Source organism: Ictalurus furcatus, chromosome 28 (genome assembly GCF_023375685.1).
Source record: "Ictalurus furcatus strain D&B chromosome 28, Billie_1.0, whole genome shotgun sequence".
Classification (NCBI taxonomy): Eukaryota; Metazoa; Chordata; class Actinopteri; order Siluriformes; family Ictaluridae; genus Ictalurus; species Ictalurus furcatus.
In genome coordinates, this window is record NC_071282.1 from 12,525,053 (window position 1) to 12,550,850 (window position 25,798).

Sequence of the window (25,798 nt, forward strand, 5' to 3'; positions counted from 1 at the left end):
ATTTTCGTTTATATTTTAGATGATCTTAAATCATTATTTAAAGCTGTGCAGGTTTTTAGACTTTAGTCACTCAAGTCCTAATACTCAAGGAATTTGAAAATACTTAGTGCTACAATGACTACTTCTATCAATAATTGCTAGATATGACTCATTGCATGAATTGCATAGCAGTCAGATGTGTCGTGTGTGTGGATTGTGGTTGCAGAGCTTATTTTCATTTACATTTATTCATTTAGTAGACGTTTTTATACAAAGCAACTTACAAATGAGGAAATACAAGCAAAGCGATATATCAAGTGGAGTGCAATACAAATAGTGCTACCATACAAGATCTTTTAATTGAGTTCCAGAAAAGCAGAGTGTGCAGAGTAGAGGTGTAAGTGCCAGAGTAATTTATTTTATTTATTTATTTATTTTTAAGAATAGTGTGGGGTTGGCATTTTAGGTGTTAGTTAGGGGTTCACGGAAGAGGTGGGTAGTGAGGGGTTTTTTTGAAGATAGTGACAGATTCTGCTGTCCGGATTGAGGTTGGAAGTTCATTCCACCACTGAGGGACAGTTAGTGTGAAGGTTCTGGAAAGGGACCTTGAGCCACGCTGAGTAGGCACTACAAAGCGTCAGTCATTAATCGATCGCAGATTGCGTGAGGGAACATAAACCTCAAGGAGAGTGTTGAGGTAGGGGGTGCTGTTCCAGACAAGGTCTTGTACGTGAGCATCAAGGCCTTGAATTTGATACAGGCGGCTACAGGAAGCCAGTGGAGGGAGATGAGGAGGGGTGTGACATGGGTCCTTTTGGGCTGGTTTAAGACGAGGCGTGCTGCTGCATTCTGAATCATCTCAAGGGGTTTGATGGAGCTGGCTGGGAGACCCGAGAGTAAGTGGGTTGCAGTAGTCCAGTTTTGATATGACAAGAGCCTGGACTAGTACCTGTGTAGCCTGTTCGGTGAGATAGGGTCTGATTTTCTTGATGTTGTACAAAATTAACCTACAAGACCTTGCTGTTGTTCAAATGTTGTCTGTGAAGGTCAAGCGGTCATCAAAAGTCACCCCAAGGTTCCTGGCTGTCCTGGTTGGCTTGAGTGTGGATGAGCGGAGCTGCACAGTGAGGTTATGGTTGATTGAGGGGCAGGTTGGGATGACAAGAAGCTCAGATTTTGAAAAGTTGAGCATTTTTTAAATTCCATATAAACCACACCCACCACAGGTCCACCAATGAGCAAGTATTTTTCTCAGCACACCAATTAAAAACATCCAGCCAACCACATCCTGTGTTTGGAATGAAGGGCAATGATGAAGGGGAAGAGGATGACCAACACAAATTGTGCATGTAAAACTAGCTCTAGTCTTTTACTTTTAAGCTACGATGTGGTACTTACAAACTTAATGTGTCTAATAAAGTGCCATGCTGAAGAAGAAAAAACAAAACAATAGAAACCCTCATAAAATGTGTAACGGTTATAATGGTTATAATGGGAATTGTATTGGTTTTATTGGAAACTGTAATGGTCCCTGTGGGTCCCCATCCATCTATCCATTTTCTATACCGCTTATCCTTCAGGGTCACGGGGAACCTGAAGCCTATCCCAGGGAGTATGGAGCACAAGGCGGGGTACACTCTGGACAGGGTGCCAATCCATCGCATGGCACAATCACATACCCATTCATACACTATGGACACTTTGGACATGCCAATCAGCCTACCATGCATGTCTTTGGACTAGGGGGGGTAGAGGACCGGAGTACCCAGAGGAAACCCCTGCAGCACGGGGAGAACACGCAAACTCCACAGGGCCACGGTGGGAATCAAGCCCCCAACCCTGGAGGTGTGAGGCGAACGTGCTGGTCCCTGTGTGTCTCTACTGGTAATTTGTGGCCTTCTATTGGAGGTATGTTATGTCTAGTGGATACCATTAAGGCCCTACATCCTTAATACACCCTAATGCATAATGGAAACCATTTGTTAATTGTTTTAATGGTTAACAGCTGATGGTTTGTGATGGTATTTGTAGTGGAAACCATCAGAATTTTTGTGATGGTTTCTAGTGTTTTTTGAGCTGGGTGGCCAGTAAGTGTGCAGTGTTATATATATATATATATATATATATATATATATATATATATATATATATATATATATATATATATATTTAAAAAATAATAATAAAATTTAAAAAAAAATTTAAAAAACCCACCCTCAGTAATCATATCAGCACGACACACACTACTACCAAGCCAGTGTCTTTACTGTGCCACATTCGGTACAGGTACAAACCAGACACTCCTAATAAACTGCCAACTTAATAACATAACCATACTCCCAATCTTATAATCCTTAGCTTAAAGTGAATTCACTGTGACACCAGCATCATTTCTAGCTACCATAATTTCTGAGACACAAAACCTGAGATAATCGCTAAGAACGGTATGACATGATGCAAATGTTTATGTAATAATTATTTATTGCAGTGTGTACAAAAAAACAACTGAAATTTGTGTACCTTCTCTCACTAACATCTCATCAAACACCACTGAGCATATTGTGCCCTTTTATACTGTACTAGCACACTTTCTATAGGATTTACAGTCTAGTATGACCGCAAAAATGAATAACAGCAATGTTTTAGGGGTTACTGATCATAGCAACTGTGTACAATGTAACAGCAGATATCTCCACATATTTCCACATATACATTAATGAGTAAACATTTTTATCCCCTTATGGTCTCCAATGTGCTCCTTTACACTCGTTGGTCATTTCCTCAGGACTAAACCGTCTGAAAACTACATGAAAAGCCAGGAAGCTTCAGACAACAGTTATACATGAGACTTAAGTACAGGAGCTGGTACACAAATTGAGTTTTCATCATGTCCTTGTTTTGGGCAGCTGAATGACAGCGACTGTAGAGTCCTAGTCGACTTTCTTTGGTTTACGATTCTTCCATGTTATTATTCCTATGAAGGTACCTGGAAAAAGGGTATAAAATGTTGTTGCTGTTGTTTGGTTTTTTTTTTTACAACAGTACAAGCTGGTCGTATAGCAAGAAGTGTGTATCAAGTAAGGGTCATGCTGCTATAGGAATATAAAAAATGGATTAGGGTTATTTTCCTATACAAGCATGTCCCAATGTGTTTTATTCCTCTTATATCATAGTATTTCTTGCAGTTAAAGTCCCCGTGAAGTGCCTTGAAACGCGCAGCGTTATTCAATGTGTTGACGTAATTTCCACTGAAACAGTAAGTCAGGTCATATCGAAGGTCATATCGAGTGGCTCCTCCCCCTTTCTAAATTGCCAATAACGTTTAACTTACCTCACAGTCCGGGCCAAAACCAAGAGCTGGCACAAATACCTCCTTCTTCAAAGTGGATGAATTGAAGCCATTTCCTTCTAAACCAACTTACAGTTGGAAAACTGAATAAAACGTGCGAGTTTGAACAGCCAAAGACACGTTTACGACCCGTGCTTGCTGATATGATTTTTTCGCTCAACAACCACAACTTCAGCATTTGATTTTTATACCATCGGGGTGGGGCACTTCAGATTCTAGAGAGCATTTGATTGGAGAGAAAATCTGATGAGAAGCTGAAGTGCAGAATGATGTCATCAAAATTGCTGATCCGTACCAGCGGTAGAGAGAGACTGTACATTTTGAATGCATATCTCTTCTAAATATTCGTTTTGTCACAGTTTTGGAGAACACTAGCTTACAGATAACCTTAAGGCTAATATGTTCATACTATAAGCCACAAAACTTCAAATTTGATTTCATGAGGACTTTAAAGGCAACATTTTAACATCTTGACTTCTTATGCTACGGAATAACAACTCATTATCAACAGAAATACATTCTCAATGCAAGTCAAGCGATTTTCACTTCAACAGATGTTTACACAGGAACATACAGTATGTTTGCTAAACTTACCAACACATAGTAAGAGGATCAAAGCTGCTACGCCGGGAAGTATGACCGAGTACTCTCGAGGAAGAAAATAACTGTGGATCACGTGATCGCTGTCGACAAACGGCTGAAAAGAAAGCAGATTCTGTTCGTCAATCGTTTGCGCTCTGGGTTTTGCGTTAAACTAAAAAGTTGAAAATCAGTGTAAGGCTAGAGAACAAAAGGGGAAATTGTACCCTTGTGCACTATATACTACATGAGCATACGTACAGATTGCCTACTATTACTCTCGGTGGTACGCAATATAGTGTGAAGTATGCAAGAATTATTATTTGGGATACTACACCGTCATGTTTTCACTCATCAATCATATTCACATGTGCATGAGGCTCCTTCTGTATTATGTTCGACTGATTAAAATCTGTGCAGAATATTTTAATCTTACATTTTAGTGGTTAAAGTTAAAATAATGCAGCAGAGAAAGGATATCAAACAGTAAATAATAAAATAAAAACACTTCATTATTAACTTGGAGACAGACGTCCCCAGGATAATTGTCATAAATAGCTAATCATCTCTCTTTATCAAGTATTACGCAGTCACAGCCAGTTAAGAAGAGACCATTAAAAATACTACTAAATAACTAACTAAATAACTAAAAGTCAAACAGAAATAAGATAAGATAAGATAATACTTTATTAATCCCCAGATGGAGAAATTAGGGGTTTAAATAGCTGTTAGAGCAAATATTTTGAAGGCAAAGATACTTTAAAAGTCATTTCACCGTGTAGATTCATTTTACTTACCAGGACTATGACCCATATGGTGTAATACGTGAACAGTAATAGACTGAAGCCAACGAGGCCCAAACCAACAGCTTGATCTGCTCCGGTTGCCTTTCCAAAAGACAAATATGAAACTTTTCTATTACTAAGTTACAGCCAGGGTTTAACCCATAAATGCATGAATGTTTATACAGACTTTAAGTCATTAGCAAAATAGTATCTATATGTAACACACAAAGTCTATTTCACTAATAGTGTAAAACTAATAAGTAATCAAATAATAAATATTCTTGTTATCCTACTACTTTGATACTTATGGAATACATATTACATAAGTAATTACAGCCCTTATGAAATAAATAAACAGAAAATGAGTTATTCCTTGTTATTCTGTTGGACACTTTATTTATACTTCTTTATTTCACTTCTTTATATAAAAACTATATTTGTTTTTGAATTAGTAGTTCTGTAATGTGTAGCACTTGAATAACAAACAAAATATTAAAATATAACAAAAATCTCTTGTTTAATTACTTACTACAGTGAAGTGAAGTTTGGTAGAATAATTTGACAAAAAATGTCAATTATAATAAGCAAGGCATCCCGGTAATGATGATAAAGATGATATAGTTTTATATTGCTTTATAGGGAAATGGCTTTCTTTCTAAATTAGATGTATTCTTTAAGTCAGTCATTGTTAACAGCAGTGTATGGACTCGATCATTAAAGCGAAATGTGTTCATTTTGTTACATTGAAAGCTTTACTGGATCGTGTATCTTTCCCAGGAAGAAGAAAAAATCTGAAGATATTTTGATATTGCAGTTAATTCGGTGAATTAAGTAATTAACTTCCCTGCTGGAAACAAAAACAACAACAATAGAAACCATCACAGAAATTCTAATGGTTTCCACTACAACTACCATTACAAACCATCAGCTATTAACATTAAAACCAGTACTGGTCCTTAATGGTATCCAATAGTCTTAACATACCACCAACAGAAGGCAACAAATTACCAACAGGGACCATTACGGTTTCCATTAAAACCATTACAATTTCTATGAGGGTTTCTATTGTTCTGTTTTGTTTTGTTCAGCAGGGTTGTTTCTATTACATTTCCATGATATTAGTGTTGAGAACTCCAACATTATGACATACAAATTGATGAAATGGGGCTCCTAAATCATACTTTACCTGCAGTTTATACAATTATAGCCTTAACTGTAATGATGTGCTCATCATACTCAGGACTCAGTACAAGTTTTGATTTTGAACATATCATAAACACTATTAGGTTCTTGTTAAACAAGACTGAAGTTAACTAGCACTGAGAGATTTATTTCATTTAAATAAGATGAATATGTTCCACGTTCTTGAACCATGTTTAATGTCTAAATAACACGAAAGTATATAAGCGTAAACACAACAAAAGAAGAAGAAAAAAAAGCTTTATTTCAGCTTACCATGTCGAATCCGTCACTGTCTGAGGTATTTCCTGCCGTTTGCGCTTCCGGTTTCCGGTCCACATCCGCCTGATGAATGGGAAATGTAGTTTTTCAGAGGATATAAAGGCCACACGGTGGAGACAGAGCACAACTTTACGATTTATCAGCATTGTGTTTACCTCTGTCCTGAATATGGTCTTGTTTAAGAGAGAGTAAACAGATTATATACAGTATGTACAGTGTGTCGCCTTGTCTATGTTCAAATCATATCCTATTCCCTCTATAGTGCACTATTAAGGGAGTTTTGCTGTTTTATCAGTCCTGTCCTGAGGCAGGAAGAAACAAAGTACAATTACGTTGTTATTGTACGTACAATAAGTCTGGCTGTAAGGTATCTGTACTTTAGTTTTTATTTCAACTCAGTTCAATTTGTATATCGCTTTTAACAGTGGACATTGTCACAAAGCAGCTTTACAGAAATAAATCAATTCAGGATATAGATTTTAAATGTAGGAATTTATCCCCAATGAGCAAGCCAGCAAGGGAAAACTCCCTAAAACTTTGAGAGGAACCAGACTCAAAAGGGAACCCGTCCTCATCTGGGAAGCACTGAATAGTGCAATTATAAATAATTCCCTTCTATAACTGTGGTCAAATAGTGCCGTTATGTTACCAGGAAATTCATTATAGTTTTTACATGGTCTATTCTATTGACGTTATCAGCTGTTCACTGATTTGAGTGCAAAAACTGCTCATAGCAATTGCAGTCCAAAGCCATCTTCATGGTTTTAAAATGGTACCATTGCTAGTAATCTCATGTATCTTTAGACTTTCCATGTTGGGCCATCCTCAGCAACAAGAGGGATTTCCAAGTGATGAGAACTGCAATCAGAAGTAAGGCTGTACAGGATGCATCAGGCAGGTCCAGAGAGTAGGAGGGGTCAGGATTACTGGTATCTCAGAAGTAGCATGTGGGAGTGAGGGAGAGAGAGACTCATACTTTTGAATTTTACACATTACATTTTGAAAGAAAAAAAATCTCTTTATTTTCAAACACTACATCACTACATTTCTCTGAAGTATACACCTTCAGGTTGTTGATCGAAATTGCTAAGAGATGTGACAGGAAGAATGAGACCTAATATCTATTAATGTAATCTAACTATTGCACCAGAACTTTGTATTCATCACTTTGTATTGTGAATTAGCATCCAGCTAGCTTGTATTGTCAGCGTTATATGTACAAAAAGTATGTGGACACCTGACCATCACACCCATATGTGGTTTTTCCCCAAACTGTTGCCACAAAGTTTGAAGCACACAATTATATAGAATGTCTCTGTATGCTGTAGCATTACAATTTCCCTTCACTGGAACTAAAAGGCACAAACCTGTTCTAGCATGACAATGTACCTGGGCACAGAGCGAGCTCCATGAAGACATGGTTTGCTGAGATAGGAGTGGAAGGACTCGGTTAGCCTGAAGCTCTGACAGCACCCCAGGCCTCCTCACCCAACATCAGTGCCTGACCTCACTAATGCTCTTGTGGATGAAAGGAAAAATTCCCACAAACACACTCCAAATCTAGTAGAAAGCCTTCCCTGAAGAGCGGAGGTTATTATAACAAGAAAGGGGGACTATATCTGGAATTGTATGTTCAACAAGCACATACATGTGATCATCAGGTGTCCACAAACTTTTGGCCATTTTGTGTATTAAGCTAGTTATCATCTAAGTGATTAAGCATAAAGCTGGTTTTAGATGTCAGCATAGCTATTTTCCCCATGTTCCCTGGATCCTTGTTGAAAGAGGAAACTAATTTAAACAGTACATACATGTGATTACAGTCACGTCTTCAGTCAGATGTTCTTTTGTGAATCTTTCTTGTACTTTCACTTTGACACTTAAAGTAATTGTTCTTCTGTACTTTACCACATGTGTAATATTTTAAGCTGTACTTTATCTTTGACCAGAGTATTTATTTAGATGAATACCTGTACTTTTACTTCAGTAAAGAATTTCATAGGGAACAGGGTGGCATTCGGGACACACTCTGGAAAAGCTGCATCACATTTTGTAGCAATAATCCTTCAATCTACATAATAATAAAAAGAGGTCCAACATTTATTATTCAACGCCCAACATTTCCTTTATTTCCTCCCAATCAGTCCATTAATACACATCCATAAGCAAATTTACATTACAGAATATGAAACATTCATATTTGCATGTAGAAATACAGTTTAGAGCCATCTTGAAACAATAATACATCAAATAATACAATAAGGTCAAAAAAAAACTTTGGAAATAATATTTGTGTGATCGTAAAATATAAGTATTCATCCATAACTCTATATTTAATATAATCAGAAAAATAAAGTAATTTGTGGTAGAGTTAAATATATGTACTGACTTTTTACAGACATCTTAAGTTTTCCAATATATAGTGAAAATTTGATAGCTGTATGGAATACAGTGGTGAAAATGAACCACTTTAAAGGAATCTTTCTGGCTGAGCCAAGTGCATAGCTTTATAACCATTTAGAAAAGCGAGAGACTGATGTCATTAGCTATGGACAGAAGATGTATATCTTGTTATGTGAAAGTTAGTATTTAAGTGCCGTTGTGGTGCGCGTCATCCCTAAAACATCACAGTGTAGTTTATCGTTTCATTTATAATTAATACCCAAAACTCATAATGATTCACATAAGGTCTACACACGCCACATTTTACCCACAAATCATTTTCAGTCTCAAAAACCGTGTAAATCAGAGTGTGGACACTTGAATCATGATGAGTGAATTACTTTTACATTTCAAGCATTCTTTCGATATATAACTCACAACAGCAAATTACACAAACACTATGGTGCATGAATTCTTTTTTGCCCTTCATACATCCCAATAATGTAGTCACATAGCAAATTAAATCAGGTTTACCTTTATGTTTGTGATTAAACAAAAAAATTCAAATAAAAGAGAAAGAAAAAAATAAAATCACAGGTTACGGCCTATTACGACCGAACAACAGCATGGCACGAGGCTCTTTATAAAGTAGAAAGAAAGAGCAATTGGGTATAGCCTCTTAAGTAGTGTGTACATCAATCATCTCATGCTGGCACAATATTCGTTAATCACTAATGAAATGAGAATAGAGAGAGTTGTGATGGAAATAGCCATCGAAAAATAAACCAGCCTGCTGGTTTGGAAATTCAAAAAGACAGCACAGTATTAGCATTAGCACGTGGCTGATAACCTATGCGAGCAAGATTGGCACAGAAAGTGACAGACTATGTTGCAAAGAAAGGAAGATTTAGAAAACAAAGTTTAAAGATCACTTGAAAATAAGTTCCCTTGATGTAAATTAGGACAAATCTCAGACAAATGCACTTATCTAATTGTAATGTGTGTGTGTGTATATATATGTGTATATATATATATATATATATATATATGTGTGTGTGTGTATAATATTTATTTTATATATATATATATATATATATATATATATATATATATATATATATATATATATATATATATATATATATATATATATATATATATACACATATACATATATACACACACACACACACACACACATACATACATACACATACACATACACACAGTGTTCCAAAAAGTCTCTATGTATAAGGGAAATGAACACAGTTTAGCAAAATGTCTTCTAAACATTTTCATAGTTCTTAGTTTATACATTTCACATATCCTTTAAGAATGACAAAAAAAAGAACGTATTGAAATTGTTCTCATGGCTGGATTGGGAAACTGGCGCAAGGTTGTGTTGGACTTTAACAGGAAACATGGCGTTGACGTGTGTGACATCACACACACAGGACATGTTGCCGAACTTATTAAACGATTCAAAAAGACCGTGAGTGTTGCGGATCGACCGAGAAGTGGACGTCCACGACGTGGTGCTGGCAAACATAGTCCCCTGTGTATGGAGACTTTTGGGACACCGTGTATTGTACAGTACAAGCTTCTCAGAAAAAAGATTTAGTCACATCTACCAATAATAGCACATTACTGCACAACGTCAACAGAATGCACACATGGGTAACATCGAGTTCAAAACACTTACGCAACTGTCAATCATTTTAGATCCATGTGTCAAGTGGGTCATATGCTGTTTTTCTTGGGAAGAAAAAAAACAAGCCTGCTCTTTTGACATATATTTTGACTGATAACTCGTAGTAGCGTACTCCGGCGTTAAAATGTGGAGCTCCTACGCAAAATAAATAGAAACTCGAAACTCTGGCAGAATTGTGCACCCAGTCAAGGACAAGTCCACTACTATTCAGCCACTAATCAAATCAAAAGGATTTTTAGGAAACCAAAAATAGCTCAATTTCTCCGAATCTAAAGTATAATGAAGAGCCTGAGAAAATGACTGCTTTTTAAATGTCACAGCTGTATGGAGTTGTTTGTAGGGACTTAATCTTTATCTAATACAATAAAAGAGCTTGTTAGTTAGTTGTTAAGAGCATTCCATGAAAAAAAAATATCTATAATGTAGAATTCCTTACATGAATGCAAAAAATATCTTGTATTTGTCAAATTTAACTACAGGAAACATGTTAATGTATTAAAGCATGAACTCCTCATTGAATAAAGCCCACATTGCACTTTTATTTGTAAAGATAAGGGAACTAAATTGTGCAAAGTTTTCTATTCTGTATATCATCTCAGGTCAACTGAGACCATTTTTTTCCATGACCAACATCATGGTTAGCTCATTCAAACTGAAAACAAAACATTACACAGACTTTTAAAACACTAAAACGCACACACACACACACGCGGGTGGGGGGGGGGGGCTCCTCCGTCTCTGGATGCACACCAGGTGCAGCGGGAGACACGCAGGCTGTTGCCAAGTTTAGTGGCGTGATTGTGAGTCATTTTCTCTGATCTAAGCCTGCAAAACAAAGCCAGTTTTTCAGGCCATCCTCCATCAACCAGTCACACGCATCCCTTTATGCTGCACACAAGCTCACGGGTTTTATGCTCCACAATGATTAACACATTTTCTTACAGCACTACTGCCACATTCTGTGTTTAAAAAAAAATGGAGCAAAAATCCATACGAGGACGACGAGGACATTCGGTGCACTGCACTGCAGTACAATACTAACACTTGATTAACACTTGTATGCACGGCCGAATCCTGCAGCACAAACAAACAAGTGAAGAAGAGCGGGATGAGTGTGTATGCTCGGGTGGAGCGTATGGATATGAAGATATCTGACTTGTAGTGGGATTCCCCAGGCCAGCTGGAGAACAAATGAGTCACAAGTATGAAACCTCTAATACCCCCAAACGCACACGCACGCACGCACGCACGCACGCACACACACACACGATTAAAAACATGTCAGAAGGCTGTGATCTACGGAGGAATGGCTAGAAGCTTGTTATCCTGAATATGATATGTTTCGGTATGGCCAGCCATACCGCTCTGTGTCTATTCATCTTTGTGTCATATGGTTTGAAAACTCCAACTAATAGCAAAATCATATTTTATGCATACTCTGCAGTGCTTCAAAATAATTTGGATGATTTTCTTCAAGTAAAATATAGCACAAAAATCACCCATAAAGGCGGCTTCCATAGGGCATAAAAACCAGAAAATCTGTCTTTTAAAATAAAAACCTGTTTTAGCGACGGATATTTGCCAAAAGTTATTATTCCTAATGGTTCTTTTACTATGTCGGTTATGATGTTTTTCTATAACAAGTTCAGTGTGTAAACTTGGAACTAATCTATCAAGCAAGAACAATGAATCGAGTTAAACCCAAGATGGTTAAACATTCCCATGCACCTGGGTTCCAATTTCAGTTTAAAGAAATTGAAAAGAATTTTATCACAAAAAACCCTAGATGATGGATGAGACTACATTTTTTCCCCGAGATGTGCGACACCATAAGTCTAATGTGACTGCTAATAATAATACACAGCTACTAATAATTTTAAGCAAACAAAGAGACAACAGCCCCACCCACTTACTTTCTATTGGCTCACAAGTCTGAGGCTCATGAATTCACAGGTCAAATTTCACACCGATCAAGTCAACACAAAGCTAAAGTAACCGTTACTAGCAACAAATGCCTCTTGTGTTCCATGTCTTTTCCCTTCAGTGAACTGGCTTTTTGGCTGGGTGAATTTTATTCATGTTTGGTCTGAATGCCTTTGTTTATCTGAAAAAGCAGAAAGATGCAGTTTTCAGGTGTCTCCTGTATTGCGTTAGTAATGAGTCAAGAAATTTAAACATCATGGCTAAACCTTAGATTTCGGCACCTCTGGAACTGATTTTACGTTATTCTCTGAACATGTCCCTTTTGAAACTACAGGAATGTGGAGAAACTGGTGTATAAAAATGCTGACTTTGGCAGAGACATACGTTATGTATATAATCCAGATATGTGTCTCATAAATCAGGTGACTGTTTAAGCCACATCTCAGAGATCATATATTAGGTTTAAATAATCAATAAGTATGTTAAAATATTCAGTGATGTAATAGTGATGAACCTCATTTCCACCTCAAACCATCTGAAACTAAAGGGATTTATGCCCTGTGGAAACCTTCTGTAGGTAATTAGAGTAATATATCTTACTTTAAAAAAGTGTGCAATCAACAGAAATTATTTTAAACCACCGCTAAACGTGCAGTTTAAAAAAAAAAAAAAAAAAAAGAAGAAGGAGAAGAAAAAAAAGGAATTTTCCTCTAAGATCATTCCGAATGCAGGGAAACGGTAGTGGTTAAGTAAAGCAGGATCATTTTTGCTAAGTCTCTGAACACATTTTAGTGGTCTGTAACGCAGGCAAAACAAATGTCCAGAAAATCAAATCTGGTAGAAGAAAAACACAGATCGGAACCATTAAATAATGAAAGGCTAAAGAACATATGAATCGTATTTCTACTTAAAAATCCTAAGGGCTGCCATTTAGGCCATAAATATGATGTTTCCTAGGCCAAAGACAGTTCTTCACAGTGTTCGACTACTTCAGGTATTTCAAGTAGTTTGTTTACTTGCAAACAGGCTGTCAGTAACACATCTTTTTGATTATGTGGCTAATAATAATAATAATAATAAACCACCCACCACCGTTTGCGTATAATACAATGTAAGATTTCCGGTGTTATAATCATAGTGTGTGAATAAACTGATCAGTGAAGACAATAAAAAGACTGCAAATAGCAAAACATCTTGTTAGTGCGATACTGGACTTCCCGTCGGTCTTGTTCATCCTCACTTATTTTGGCCCTCTGTTGTATTTCAGGAGGAGTGTGACTGAGGCCACTAATGACTCTCAATCACGACAGGCTCAAACACACCCGCTGACACCCTGCCAGAGAATGAAACAGGCATGTTAATTGTTTGTGATGTTTGCCATTCAGGATAATTGAAATTTAAATAGATCATAAGTATTAACTGGAGGAGGCCACTCCTGGTCTGACTCACCTGTTGCCCAGCTGGATGCCGCTAAGAGCAGTGGTACCATCCCGACTGACAAACAGTTGCAAATTGCTATCTGTAAGAGAGGAGAAAATGGGACCTTTCAATGCCATGCGATACCAGCACTGCTACCGTATGAATGCAATGAGTTGTCAGTTAAGATGCCACACAGGACAATAGGATCATCTGTCGAGTAAGTCGAGCATTATTAGACAGGACACACAGTGTTTACTTTGGAAAACTGATACTTAAAGATGTGTGACCTTTCACAACTTACGCACCCTCATTGTTGCTGACATCAGCAAAGTCCTGACTCTGGACGATCTTCTCCACGATGTCATCAGCATCGATGCGCGTGTCATCCACCCAGGTGGGGTGGTTCTCCACAGAGTCCTTCTTTCTCCTAGAACATGAGCAGAAACTGTACTATATAAATGATCATGATCATTATAAATACTACACATTATCATTATTTTATAATAAAATTCATTCTTATTATTAGTTATTCATTAATACCCATCACCATCCTGCTACTGGAGAACTATAAATATTACAAAAGTTGGAATATTGAACACCAAAAGATGGTTCTTCAAAAAAAATAATAATAAAAGAAGGAATGGATAAAACGACATTAACAAACAAGAAGTGGAAAAAGAAGAACAAGAATAACAAAGTAGCTTTAAATAAGAAGAAGGACAAGATAAAAATAAGATAATAACAAAAAAGGAGAAGATGATCAACAAAAGGAAGAAGAAATTGCAGAAGAAAGCCCCTTCCCAAGGCTCCACATAAATAAGCGGGCCCCCCACCCCCTGGAAAAAAGTAATGAACTTTACACAAAAGTAAAACATGTAACCATTTACCTCTTTGAGGATCACTAAAGCATGCAGAAGTGTTTCTGCACTCGAGTCACAGGTTTTCCTTACCTACACATTCGGTTAGGGAGTAAGGTAGGCCTCGGTGGGCGAGGAGGCTTCTCAGGTTTCACCGGCTCTTTATCCGGTTCTGCTGGGCCTTCAGTAGCCGTGGTGGTCCCCGCCGAGGCATTGCTGCTGCTGGTGGACGCGTTCCTCCGGTGCTGGCTCAGGTCTGTCAGGCTGGACGAGCCCGAGTGCTCTGTGCTGTAGCCTGCAGGAAGGACAGACATCACTACATTAGGCTTGGTACCTTCAATTCACATATTCAAAGACTATATACAGTCATGTGAAAAAATAAGTACACCCCATGGAAATTGTTGCCTTTTTTGACATATTTGGACAAGCAAACATTTGATCCTCTTTGAAACAGTGCCTATTAATGAAGTTCATATACGTGAACAAAACCACAAGGAAAATTAGCTTTTTCAATCATTTATTCAACAGAAAGATCAATAGATGTCATTCTTCTGTGGACAAAGTAAGTACACCCTTGGCCTCAGAAGCTAGTATTGCCCCCTTTAGCAGAAATAACTTCTTGTGGGTGTTTTGCATAATTGTCCACCAGGCTTGCTGGAATTTTTGTCCACTCTTCCATGCAGTATTATTTCAGTTGCAAGATGTTTGATGGTTTTCTTGCATGTACTACCGTTTCAAATCCCTCAACAACATTTCAATGGGATTCAAACCTGGGCTTTGACGGGGCCGTTCCATAACCCTCAATTTCTTCTTTTTGAGGATTTGCTAGTGTACTTAGGATCATTATCCTGTTGAAAGGTCCACTTTCAGTTCAACTTCAACTTTCAGACAGTTGGTCTCACATTATCTTCAAGCACTCTTTGATATGATGCATAATTCATAGTTGAATCAATGAATGCAGGCTGTCCAGTCCCCGAGGCAGTGATGCAACCCCAAACCATAACATTTCCACCACCGTGCTTCACAGTAGGTATGAGGTGCTTCTCCTGAAAAGATGTCTTTGGTCAGCAGCAAACATGTCTGCTGTTATTGTGGTCAAACAACTCTCTTTGATTCGTCTGTCCAGAGCACATTATTCCAAAAGGCCTGGTCTTTGCCTACATGCTCTTTGGCTATTTGTAGTCTTGCAAAGGTTTTTTCCCCTCACATGCAGGTCAAATTTGTGCAATCTCTCTCTGATTGTAGAAGCATGCACTCTGACACCAACAGTTGCAAGCAAGACTTTCTAGCAGATCCTGTGATGAAATTTTGGGGTTCTTGGAGAGTTTTTGCATCAGACGGTCTCCCCTTGTGATGAATTTGCTGGGACGGCCAGATCTGGACAAATTGGCACTCGTTTTAAATCTGCACCATTTGTAGATAATTTTCCTTAGAGTGGAATGATGTATTTCAAATAATTTGGAGATCCTTTTAAATCTCTTGCTGGACTCATAGGCATCCACAACCTTTTTTCTGAAGGCCTTACAGAACTCTTTATATCTTGGCATGATAACACACACCTCAGTAACAAAGGGAAAACCAGACGCTAGATATGAGAGGGGTATAAATAAGACAGGTTCCACCTGCACTCCCTAAGAAGGTTCTAATCACTGGCAATTTTGAATACCTGATTTTATGGGTTTCAACATGTGATAAATGAAGGGGTGTACTTACTTTTTCCATATGATTGGTTTTTGTTCATTAAAATTATGAAAATGACTACAAAATGTCAATTTTATGTGTCATTTGATAGTGTGTATCAATTTTATTAATAGGCATCAAATGTTTGTCCAAATAGGTCACAAAAAAAAAAAACAATTTCCATGGGGTGTACTTAGTTTTTTTTTTTTTCCACATGGCTGTATATTCGATCGGTGTACAAAGCTGTGTAAGAGTCTCACCTGAAACTTTGCTCTGTTGGCTGGCATAGCTGGAATTCCTTGAGTGGCCGGTGTGAAACACCTCTTCCGGGCTTGAGAGGTTCTCATCTAACACTTCTGGCAGACCTACACACACACACACACACACACACACACACACACACACACACAGTGAGTGTGTGGATTCTGTTCAGAATGTGTGTGTGTGTGTGTGTGTGTGTGTGTGTGTGTGTGTGTGTGTGTGTGTGTGAGAGAGAGAGAGACTGTGAAAGAGAGAGAGAGAGAGAGAGAGAGAGAGAATAGGAGACCAGGGCTCACCTGAAACCTGCATAGAGGTTCTGGGTTTGAGCATGCGGCTGGTGCTGATTCTCGGGCTGATGCCCATGGGTGGAGTTGCGTTGTTGCCAGTGCCCTCTCCCTTACAGTCCAGCTGTAGAGACGGGTCCTGACCAGCGAGGCCTGTGGTTTTAGCCGTACTTGGGGGCCTGGACAGAAATAAACACATTTGTGTACTGTGTACTTACATATTACACAAAATTATCACCACCACCATTTAACATCCTTTTCCAATAAGAGCACATCCCAGAGTGTTTTATTCCGCTTATAACAGAGCATTTGCCAAATGATTAATTTTTTAAAAATATATTAATCAATGACAACTGCATATCGTATTAACCAGTTATAGTTAGTTACGTTTAAAGTTGCTGAACGTTTATAAAACATGTTAGTTCCCGTTTATCACTTGTTCTAGCAATAAGACAAAAATTGCAGCCTGTCACGTTACCAAGAAACTGCAAAAGTCCTCTAAAGTTTTTCGATGCTAAATAGCACATTTTTAATCTGTATATTATTAGAGGTTATGTAAAGTGTCCACCATACAAGTCCCAGTGAGTCATTTGTTACTATAGAAACAATAACATATTCCAACAAGCGCATTAATATTCATTTAAATCAACAAATTCTGACCAATCAGAATTGAGAATTTAACAGCACGGTGGTGTAAAAATATATATTGCTTATGAATTATTAAGCTATACTTTTAAATCTGATGATTGTGTTGAATGTGGTGTGTTTATGACCAAAAATGAGACAAAATCAATAATACATGTGCAAGTGTGGAAGAATAAATGTGATTCTGACTGGCACGTGTGTTATGATAGAGATTTATCTCAAGGCTAATGCTTTTCAAATTGCACACGCCAAAATTCATCATTTTAACCATACAATGTTATCCATCTTGTTTAGCTATTGCAACATGTCTTCATTTACATTTACTGTATAATGTGCTCAAAAGATGAATGTTTGTCATCTTTGTGTTTGTTTGGGATTTGAAAAGTAACATTCAAGTAATGACTATTGTGATGACTGTTTCCTGAGAGAGTTATAAGAAAAATAATCCCAAAGAGTTTTAGTAGTAATTAATAATTTGTAACGGTGGTTAAATAACAACCAACATTGTAATTTCGGTGCTCTTTATTATGTTGAGAATGACTTTATAATTATAACCTGAGCCAAGACCGCTGGTCAGCAGGTGGCAGTATAGAAGTAAACATGGTGGGAAATTACGGGAAAAAGTCATCATACTAGGATGTACAAATCATACAATCAGCTGAACAGTGACCTGGTTAGATGTTTATTCCAAAGCTTTATATATAAATAGACATGTTTTCTGGAAAGGTCTATTAAAAACCTTCCTAACTCCAGTCCAGGAAAAAGATGACTCACGTTTTAAAGCAAGGATCCCCGGAGAGTAGAGTCATCCCAATAGTAACCTTAAAGAAAACAACAAATAAAATCAATACATTTACGATAAATCATAACCTACCACAACAGCGACTTATTTAAAACAGTAAAACTACTGCACATGTAGTGTATCCAATCATCAGTGTATCCTGGCATCAGTTCCACAGCTGAATTTAGAAAATACATAAACATAATTAGCTTAAAACACCAGTTCCTTTTCCGTAAGTACAAAACGTTCATTTCAGACAATACACCAGACGGTGAGTCAGGCTAAATAAAAGCATACGAATTCAAATTTAGCTGTGAGTGGGTTGATCGAGTCGCACATTTCCTCCACACGGTCACCGTGAGGATGCAAATGAGTGCTGGGATTGTGGAGAAAAATTGTAGTCATGGAGATTTCTGCACATAGCTCGGAGTTAAAATAGACACGGACGTAAAAATGGCCTTTACTTAAACGCGTGCCGCTGGCATCACAGCTGAACGAGTTTGGATTTCTTCATCTGGTTAACTCACGCACCTTCAGAATGGAGTTGTCCTGCCGAGTGTTCTTGGTGTCGTAGCCCTCCAGGATACAGCAGCGCACGGTGGAGCCCGAACCCGCAAACTCCGCCATGTTGAGGTCAGCAAAGCCCAGCTGTGTGCGAGAGAGAAAGCGAAATGCATTAGAGAAGTGGAGTAAATGGATGCACCATATAATCAATCCAGAATTATTTAAGTTGAAGTTTTCCTAGGAGAACATATCAGCCAAGATAAACAATACACAACTTCTCACGAGTTTTCCCATGAAGGCACTATGCTCTCGAGTAACCACTGATGGCTTTGATGGTTTAATCTTCATTTCAAACATCTCATCGTCATACAGCTGCGCTGCACCTCTGCAGTCCTACTGTGGACTATGGAAAGTGTGTTTCAAATCTGTCATCTTGGTTTCAGTTAAATAAACCGCAGAGACGCAAAGAGAGGGTCTTTCTTTTCATTATTCTCTCCTCTCAATTCCACACCAAAGCTTCACAGGATCTACGGGTTGGTTCAAAACCAAAGGTTTATGGGAGCTATGGTTTGGAGCCATCACTGAACGAGCCCCATAGGAAACTTCTGTAACTGGCAGGCAATACATACTTGTTCTTTCTTTTATTGAGTAAGCTTGCCCATGGTAGTGGTTGAACAAAAATTAGCTGACACTAAATATTTAGGCTTCTCCACTGTCAGTGTTTAAAGTTGACACAGCTACAGTATCTATGAGCAGTAGAGTTGCTAGCAAAGATGTTAGCTAGCCAAGTTAACTAACTACATTTTCTAGCAGTATGGTGGCAACATCACTGCTGCAAGTTATAACTGCTTTATATAATAAGTTATATTCTTTAATGGCCTGAAACTAGTCTGGGTTGTAAATGCAGCTTCTTGGATAACTACAGCCAGCTCTGAAACTATTGGAAAGGCAAGGCCACTTCATTTTTTTTGTGCTATACACCAAAGACACTTGGGTTTGAGATCAAAAGATGGATATGAGATGAGAGTTTAGGATTTCAGCTTTTATTTCCTGATATTTACATCTGGATGTGTTAACAACATAAAATATAGAACCTTGTATCAACTCATTCAATTTTTAGCCAAGCAAAAGTATAGGAAAGTATAGGAAGCAAAAGCATAGTACTGAAGTAAATTCAATTAAATAACACTTAATATTTGGCTGCATCAAGCCTACAACCCACTGACATCACCAAACTGTTAGATTCTTCTTTTGTGATGCTTTTCCAGGCTTTTACCTCAGCCTCTTCAGTTGTTGTTTGTTTTAGGAGGTTTCTCCATTCAGTCTCCTCTTCAGGAGGTGAAATGCTGCTCAATTGGGTTGAGGTCTGGTGATTGACTTGCCCAGTCTAAAACCTTCCACTTTTTTCCCCTGATAAAGTCCTTTGTTGAGTTGGCAGTGTGTTTTAGATCATTGTCATGCTGCAGGATAAAATTCCTCCCAATTCATTTGCATGGATTTCTCTGTAAGTTGTTACATGCTGTTTAACACATCTACATATAAATACAAAGAAATAAAAGCTGGAATTCTAACTCTCCTCATATTCCTCTTTTGATCTCAAACCCCAATGTCTTCAGTCTATAGCAAAAACAACCCAGAGGGGACTGTACGTAAGGAATAAAACAGGACGGGAAGTGCTGTTATTGGAAAATAATCATTGATGAGGTAGTATGATGTGGCCTTACCTGAAGTAGAGTTACTATAACCACTCCAGAGTTTATTATTTTCCTAGAACAGCACATCCTGAAGTGTTTTATTCATCTTATGACCACAGCAATTTGACAATGAGTCTATATTGACCACATACATTACAGCACAGTAAAATTCTTTTCTTCGCATACCCCAGCCTGTCCGGAGGCTGGGGTCAGAGCACAGGGTCAGCCATGATAAAGCGCCCCTGGAGCAGAGAAGGTTAAGGGCCTTGCTCAAGGGCCCAACAGTGGCAGCTTGGCAGTGCTGGGGATAGAACCCCGACCTTACGATCAGTAAATCAGAGCCTTAACCGCCAAGTCACCACTGCCCAAACACTGCCCCAATTTACCAACAACTGCAATTTTTCATTATTTCATGAAATCATGTCAGACATTTTGTCTATTTACAGTTATGTTTAATGACATGGTACGGTCACAAAGCAAGTTAGTTCCTGATCATACTTATGTTACAGCAGCTGTTTCCTCAACAGTCTCTGTTTTTCCTCTCTCTAAGTTAATAAGAGAAAAAAAAGAGTTACGTAGAAACAGGAAAGCTCTCTTTCCTGAAGACTTTCCCATGTCGGAAAACTTAAAGGAATAGTTTTTCTTCCGGCTGTTACGAAGCGCTCATTCCAAAAATGCTATTTAAAGGCCTTACTTTAAGTAATCTTAATCTCCTTACTTTACCCTTTTTTATTGGTTAATGTTGAGCACCAACCACACAAGTATAACTGTTAAAATAAAAACTATAATATAGACAGACATTTATATAAACCTTGCAGCCAGAACTTGTCAGAGCCCTACTGAGTTAGAAAATTAACCCACACTTGCTGACTAATCAGAATCGAGCATTCAAAAAAAAAAAAAAAAAAAAAAAAAAAAACATTTAACATAACATTTAAACCTAGTAGGATAGTTTAAAAAAAAAAAAAAGAAAAGAAAGAAAAAAAAACTACTTATGAGAAGCTGCAAATTCTTAAAGCAATGAGTGTCTACTTTCACTAATCACTACTGTTTAGTGTGACATCCCAAATAAATTCTATGCTGAACATGGGCACTCAAACAGATGGAAATTTCATTTTCTGGCCTCTGGTAAAAAGAGTGAAAGTAGGTTTCCTACTTGAGGAAGTAGGAGAATAAACTTTAATATTAAGTCTGTTGCATACAAGTATTCCATGACTTGCAATGAACAGTTCATACTGATATGATTGTCAGTTAAATATGAAGTCTGACAGGCTTAGTGTGTTGATATCAGATGAGCTTAATGATCAAATGAGAAAAAAATAAATCTACAAATGACTACTAAAATGTGGCTAAAGCTTGTCTTTGGAACTACAGCTCACCTTTCATTAAATTATTGTACTTTTTTACTCATTATAAATTGTACATTTTAAGGCGACAGGACCTTCTTGGAGACCAGCTCATTTATGATTTTTTATTTATTTATTTTTGAATAAATAATTGAATAAAGAAAAGAAAAAAACAAAGAAAAAAACATTTTGGTGTGCAGTGTCATTTTGTTGTATGAGATTTTATTACTCTGGCTTTGTAATTTCTTGCTGTGTTACATAAACCCAGTTCTGTTCTACATAAGTATTTTCGTCATTTACTGTACGTGTATGTACAGGAAGGAGAAGAGGAAGCCGGTGAGGTTATGCAACTAACGACATTTGAAACTGGCAAGGTCATCCATCTATGATGAGGCCTCTATCTCTCTCTGCTTCTGCCAACACACTCAAGTACACAATGTTCTCCAACTGCATTATTTTTTCATCTCAGTTACACACACACACACACACACACACACACACACACACACACTGTCTTCACCAGCAGTCCCTACTTTCCCACCTGCCTCCTGCTTGTTTCCAGCCATGACAACTCAATAGTACAACGCTATATCTGGAAGTTATAAGTATCAAACTGGTGGCCTTTAAAAATGATCACGTTTCAAAGCTCTAAAAGGAATCGCAAGGCTATTTTTTGGGAACAGCATTTCCAATCCATTCCCGTTTCTCTTTAAAAAAAATTTAGCTAGGATGCCTCTTTATTCTGCAGAATATAAACTCTGATTGAATGAATGTACCAGAACTGCTGCACTATATCAATAAAAAAAATTAGATAACGTAAACAGAAGTCCACGCTCCTCTTTTAACACACAGCCTAAGAGAGTCCAGAACTAAGCTGGATTGTTGACTGTAGCTGGGAAAAGGCAAGGTGTAGTTCCTGAACCTCTTGTAGTACTTGCTGATAAGATGCTTTGACAGAAAGCAGCTTTGAGACTGCAGAAGAGACTTATACACTTAGGGACACAGACAGAAGGTCAGACAGGTTGCTTAGCCCACCAAGTACAGACTGTTCGTAGTGCCATGATTTTTTTGTCTTGAGTTTGAAACATCAAAACAATCGATTCTTCACTCAATAATGACTTTACATTTTTAAGAAATTCTGGTAAAGTGTCTTTTTCAGGCTTTGCAACTCTCAGATTTCACTGAGAATGCCCACTAGTCATGAATATTCATAGGAAGGGGAATGTTCTTTAGATAAGGAATAAGACATTGTTACAGGAAAAAAAAAATATCGATAATGACTTAATGGTGTTTGTAATATTGTCAGGACATTCCAAGTTCAAATCCCGATGGTGTCACTCCTGTCAACTCTCTCCAGCCTGGGCATCACCGGAACGGTTCTTCGCTGGGTGGAATCCTATCTCTCTGACAGATCCTTCAAGGTATCATGGAGGGGAGGTATTTCTGAAACTCAGCAACTCACAACTGGCATTCCACAGGGGTCAGTTTTGGGTCCACTGCTCTTTTCTATCTACACTACATCTCGGGGGCAGGTGATTGAGTCTCATGGCTTCTCATATCATTGCTATGCTGATGACACCCAGCTCTATTTGTCCTTCCAGCCTGACGATCCATCCGTCTCTGCATGTATCTCTGCTTGCCTGTCGGCCATCTCGGTCTGGATGAGGGAACACCACCTTAAGCTCAACCTGGAAAAATCTGAGCTTCTCGTCATCCCAGCCTGTCCCTCAATCAACCATAACCTCAGTGTACAGCTCGACTCAACCACACTCAAGCAAACCAGGATGGCCAGGAACCTTGAGGTGATTCTCGATGACAGCTTGACCTTCACAGACCACATCTCAACAACTGCACATTCCTGTAGGTTCATCCTGTACAACATCAAGAAAATCAGACCCTACCTCACCGAACAAGCTACAGGTACTAGTCCAGGCTCTCATCTCAAAACTGGACTACTGCAACTCACTACTCTCGGGTCTCCCGGCCAGCTCCATCAAACCCCTTCAAAATGATTCAGAATGAAGCAGCACGCGTCGTCTTCAATCAGCCCAAGAGAACCCATGTCACACCCCTCTTCATCTCCCTCCACTGGCTTCCTGTAGCCGACCACATCAAATTCAAGGCCTTGATGCTCACCTACAAGACCTTGTCTAGAACAGCACCATCCTACCTCAACTCTCTCCTGAAGGCTTACGTTCCCTCACGCAATCTGCGATAAATCAAAGACCGACGCTTAGTAGTACCTACTCAGCGTGGCTCAAGGTCCCTTTCAAGAACATTCAAACTAACTGATCCTCAGTGGTGGAATGAACTTCCAACCTCAATCCAGACTGCAGAATCTCTCACCATCTTCAAAAAACAGATAAAGACCCACCTCTTCCATGAGCACCTAACCAAACATTAAAAAAAAAAATTACTCTGGCACTTACACCTCTACTCTGCGCACTTTTCTTCTTCTGGAACTCAATTAATGGATCTTGTATAGTAGCACTACTTGTGTTGTTCTCTGCTTGATATATCGCTTTGCTTGTATTTTCTCATTTGTAAGTCGCTTTGGATAAAAGCATCTGCTAAATGAATGAATGTAAATGTACATGTCACAGCCACCCATAGCCTGTAGTTAAAAAGAACTAGACTGGCCAGGCTCTGAGTGGGAGGAGCATTACCCTTTTCCCTGTCAATGAAAGTGACAATTAGAGTGACACTAGCCTATCATTGACATCTCTGTGCTCATGTAGTTGAGTCATTAGCTCATCACCCTCCCTGGTTGGCAGTGGTCATATGATATGGAACAGTTAGCTGGAGCCTGGGAAATGGTGAATGACCACATTAGAAAATTTAGTTTAAATAATTATGTTGCCACATTTCAAGGCTGAATTTGACAGCCTATGATGAAGAGGGGCAAAATATATTTTTAAAAAAACAATAACTGAGGTTGTAGCCCTTGCTACAGTAGCCAAGTTTGTCAAATTTTGGGTTCAGTGAGGTAACATTAGCTAAGCTTGTTATGCTAGCTAATTAACAGCTACAGGTGACAATCAAAACAAGCAGATGTCTTTTTGTTTTTTTAAATCAGTCTTTATCTGATTGGTGTTTCAAACCATAACAGAAATATGCTGGTTCATTATTGAATGTCATTAAAGCAAAAATCAGTTTAAATCAACAAAACCAGTTACTTAGGATTATACTGACCTGTCTTAAGTTCTTAATGCTGTACTGATAAGAAATGTGCTTTGCAACACAAATATATCTTCACCACTGTTTATGGAAAACATTGTCTTTGGGAAACAAATGAAGGTGTTTTGTTGTTTTGGAGCAGGAATGGGTCAACATATTTTATTCACTTGTCATTCTGAGTTAGTGTTGCATTTTCAAGCATTAGCTTGTTAGAACAGTTTATTATTGATTGCATAATGTAGGTACCAGGTATGTTTGAAAGAGAAGGTTGTGATGCCTTGCAGCATCATGAGTCTCTGTTTTAAAAGGTAGCACTATGGTACAGTAATATCTGTAGTATATCAGGAGTCACAACGAGGGTGAGGCGAGCTGACTAACAAGAGGGTGGTGGAAGATTTGGTTTCACAAGTTCTATGCTTTGATGGTTAATATGTATGGTGGTGTTGTGTTTATGTTTTTCTACACACCCATGGTGGAAACAAATTTCCTCTTTGAGGACAAATAAAATTATCTATCAATCTATGTTTAATATAAGCGAGTTTGTAATTGGTCTGTTTTGTAGTTGCTGTGTTTTTAATTAAGCATAATAATGAACCCACCATTCAAGCAATTGCTGCCCCGGAATTGCTACTAATTTGAAAGCGTAAGTGAAATGCGCGGCTGCACAGGCAATCCTAAGCAAGGGGGAAAACCACCCCCCCAGCCCCGCCCCACGGTGATACCGGTATTGCCGGTGTTGTCACACGTCGATTAACCAGTGGGAAAACCTCCTCACAGTCATATCCCTATACTGGATGAGAGACCACACACATTCACACCGCAAATCCACTTACTAGGATGTTTTTGGGAAGTGGAAGGAAACTGGGGAACTTGGAACTGTGCAGACAGGATGGTGATGTGAGGAACCGATGCTACCACTACCCATAAGTAAACAGAGGTTTTCAAATTGACGTGTTAGTCTAGACTAGTCACTGGATATGA

At 38.3% G+C, this 25,798-nt stretch overlaps 2 protein-coding genes across 2 annotated transcripts in view; both read right to left on the bottom strand.

Annotated features, from left to right (window-relative positions):
- Positions 1-2,442: 2,442 nt before the first annotated feature.
- dpm2 (dolichyl-phosphate mannosyltransferase subunit 2, regulatory) lies at positions 2,443-6,219 on the bottom strand. The gene is made up of 4 exons (XM_053618254.1): positions 6,148-6,219; positions 4,705-4,794; positions 3,923-4,025; positions 2,443-2,965 (listed from the first exon to the last, which is right to left on the bottom strand). Exons 1-4 carry the CDS (start codon positions 6,148-6,150, stop codon positions 2,910-2,912), a joined length of 252 nt encoding a protein of 83 aa, XP_053474229.1. The 5' UTR covers positions 6,151-6,219; the 3' UTR covers positions 2,443-2,909.
- Positions 6,220-10,585: 4,366 nt separating this feature from the next.
- The window catches only part of eeig1b (estrogen-induced osteoclastogenesis regulator 1b), a 57,409-nt gene continuing 42,196 nt past the window's right edge, over positions 10,586-25,798 (bottom strand). Inside the window, exons 6-13 of the mRNA XM_053617767.1 lie at positions 18,628-18,744; positions 18,090-18,136; positions 16,683-16,849; positions 16,386-16,490; positions 14,539-14,740; positions 13,894-14,015; positions 13,619-13,688; positions 10,586-13,502 (exon numbers count right to left, since the gene is read on the bottom strand). Of these exons, the coding sequence (XP_053473742.1) occupies positions 13,457-13,502; positions 13,619-13,688; positions 13,894-14,015; positions 14,539-14,740; positions 16,386-16,490; positions 16,683-16,849; positions 18,090-18,136; positions 18,628-18,744 (876 nt within the window). The 3' untranslated portion in view covers positions 10,586-13,456. The remainder of the gene's footprint in view (positions 13,503-13,618; positions 13,689-13,893; positions 14,016-14,538; positions 14,741-16,385; positions 16,491-16,682; positions 16,850-18,089; positions 18,137-18,627; positions 18,745-25,798) is intronic.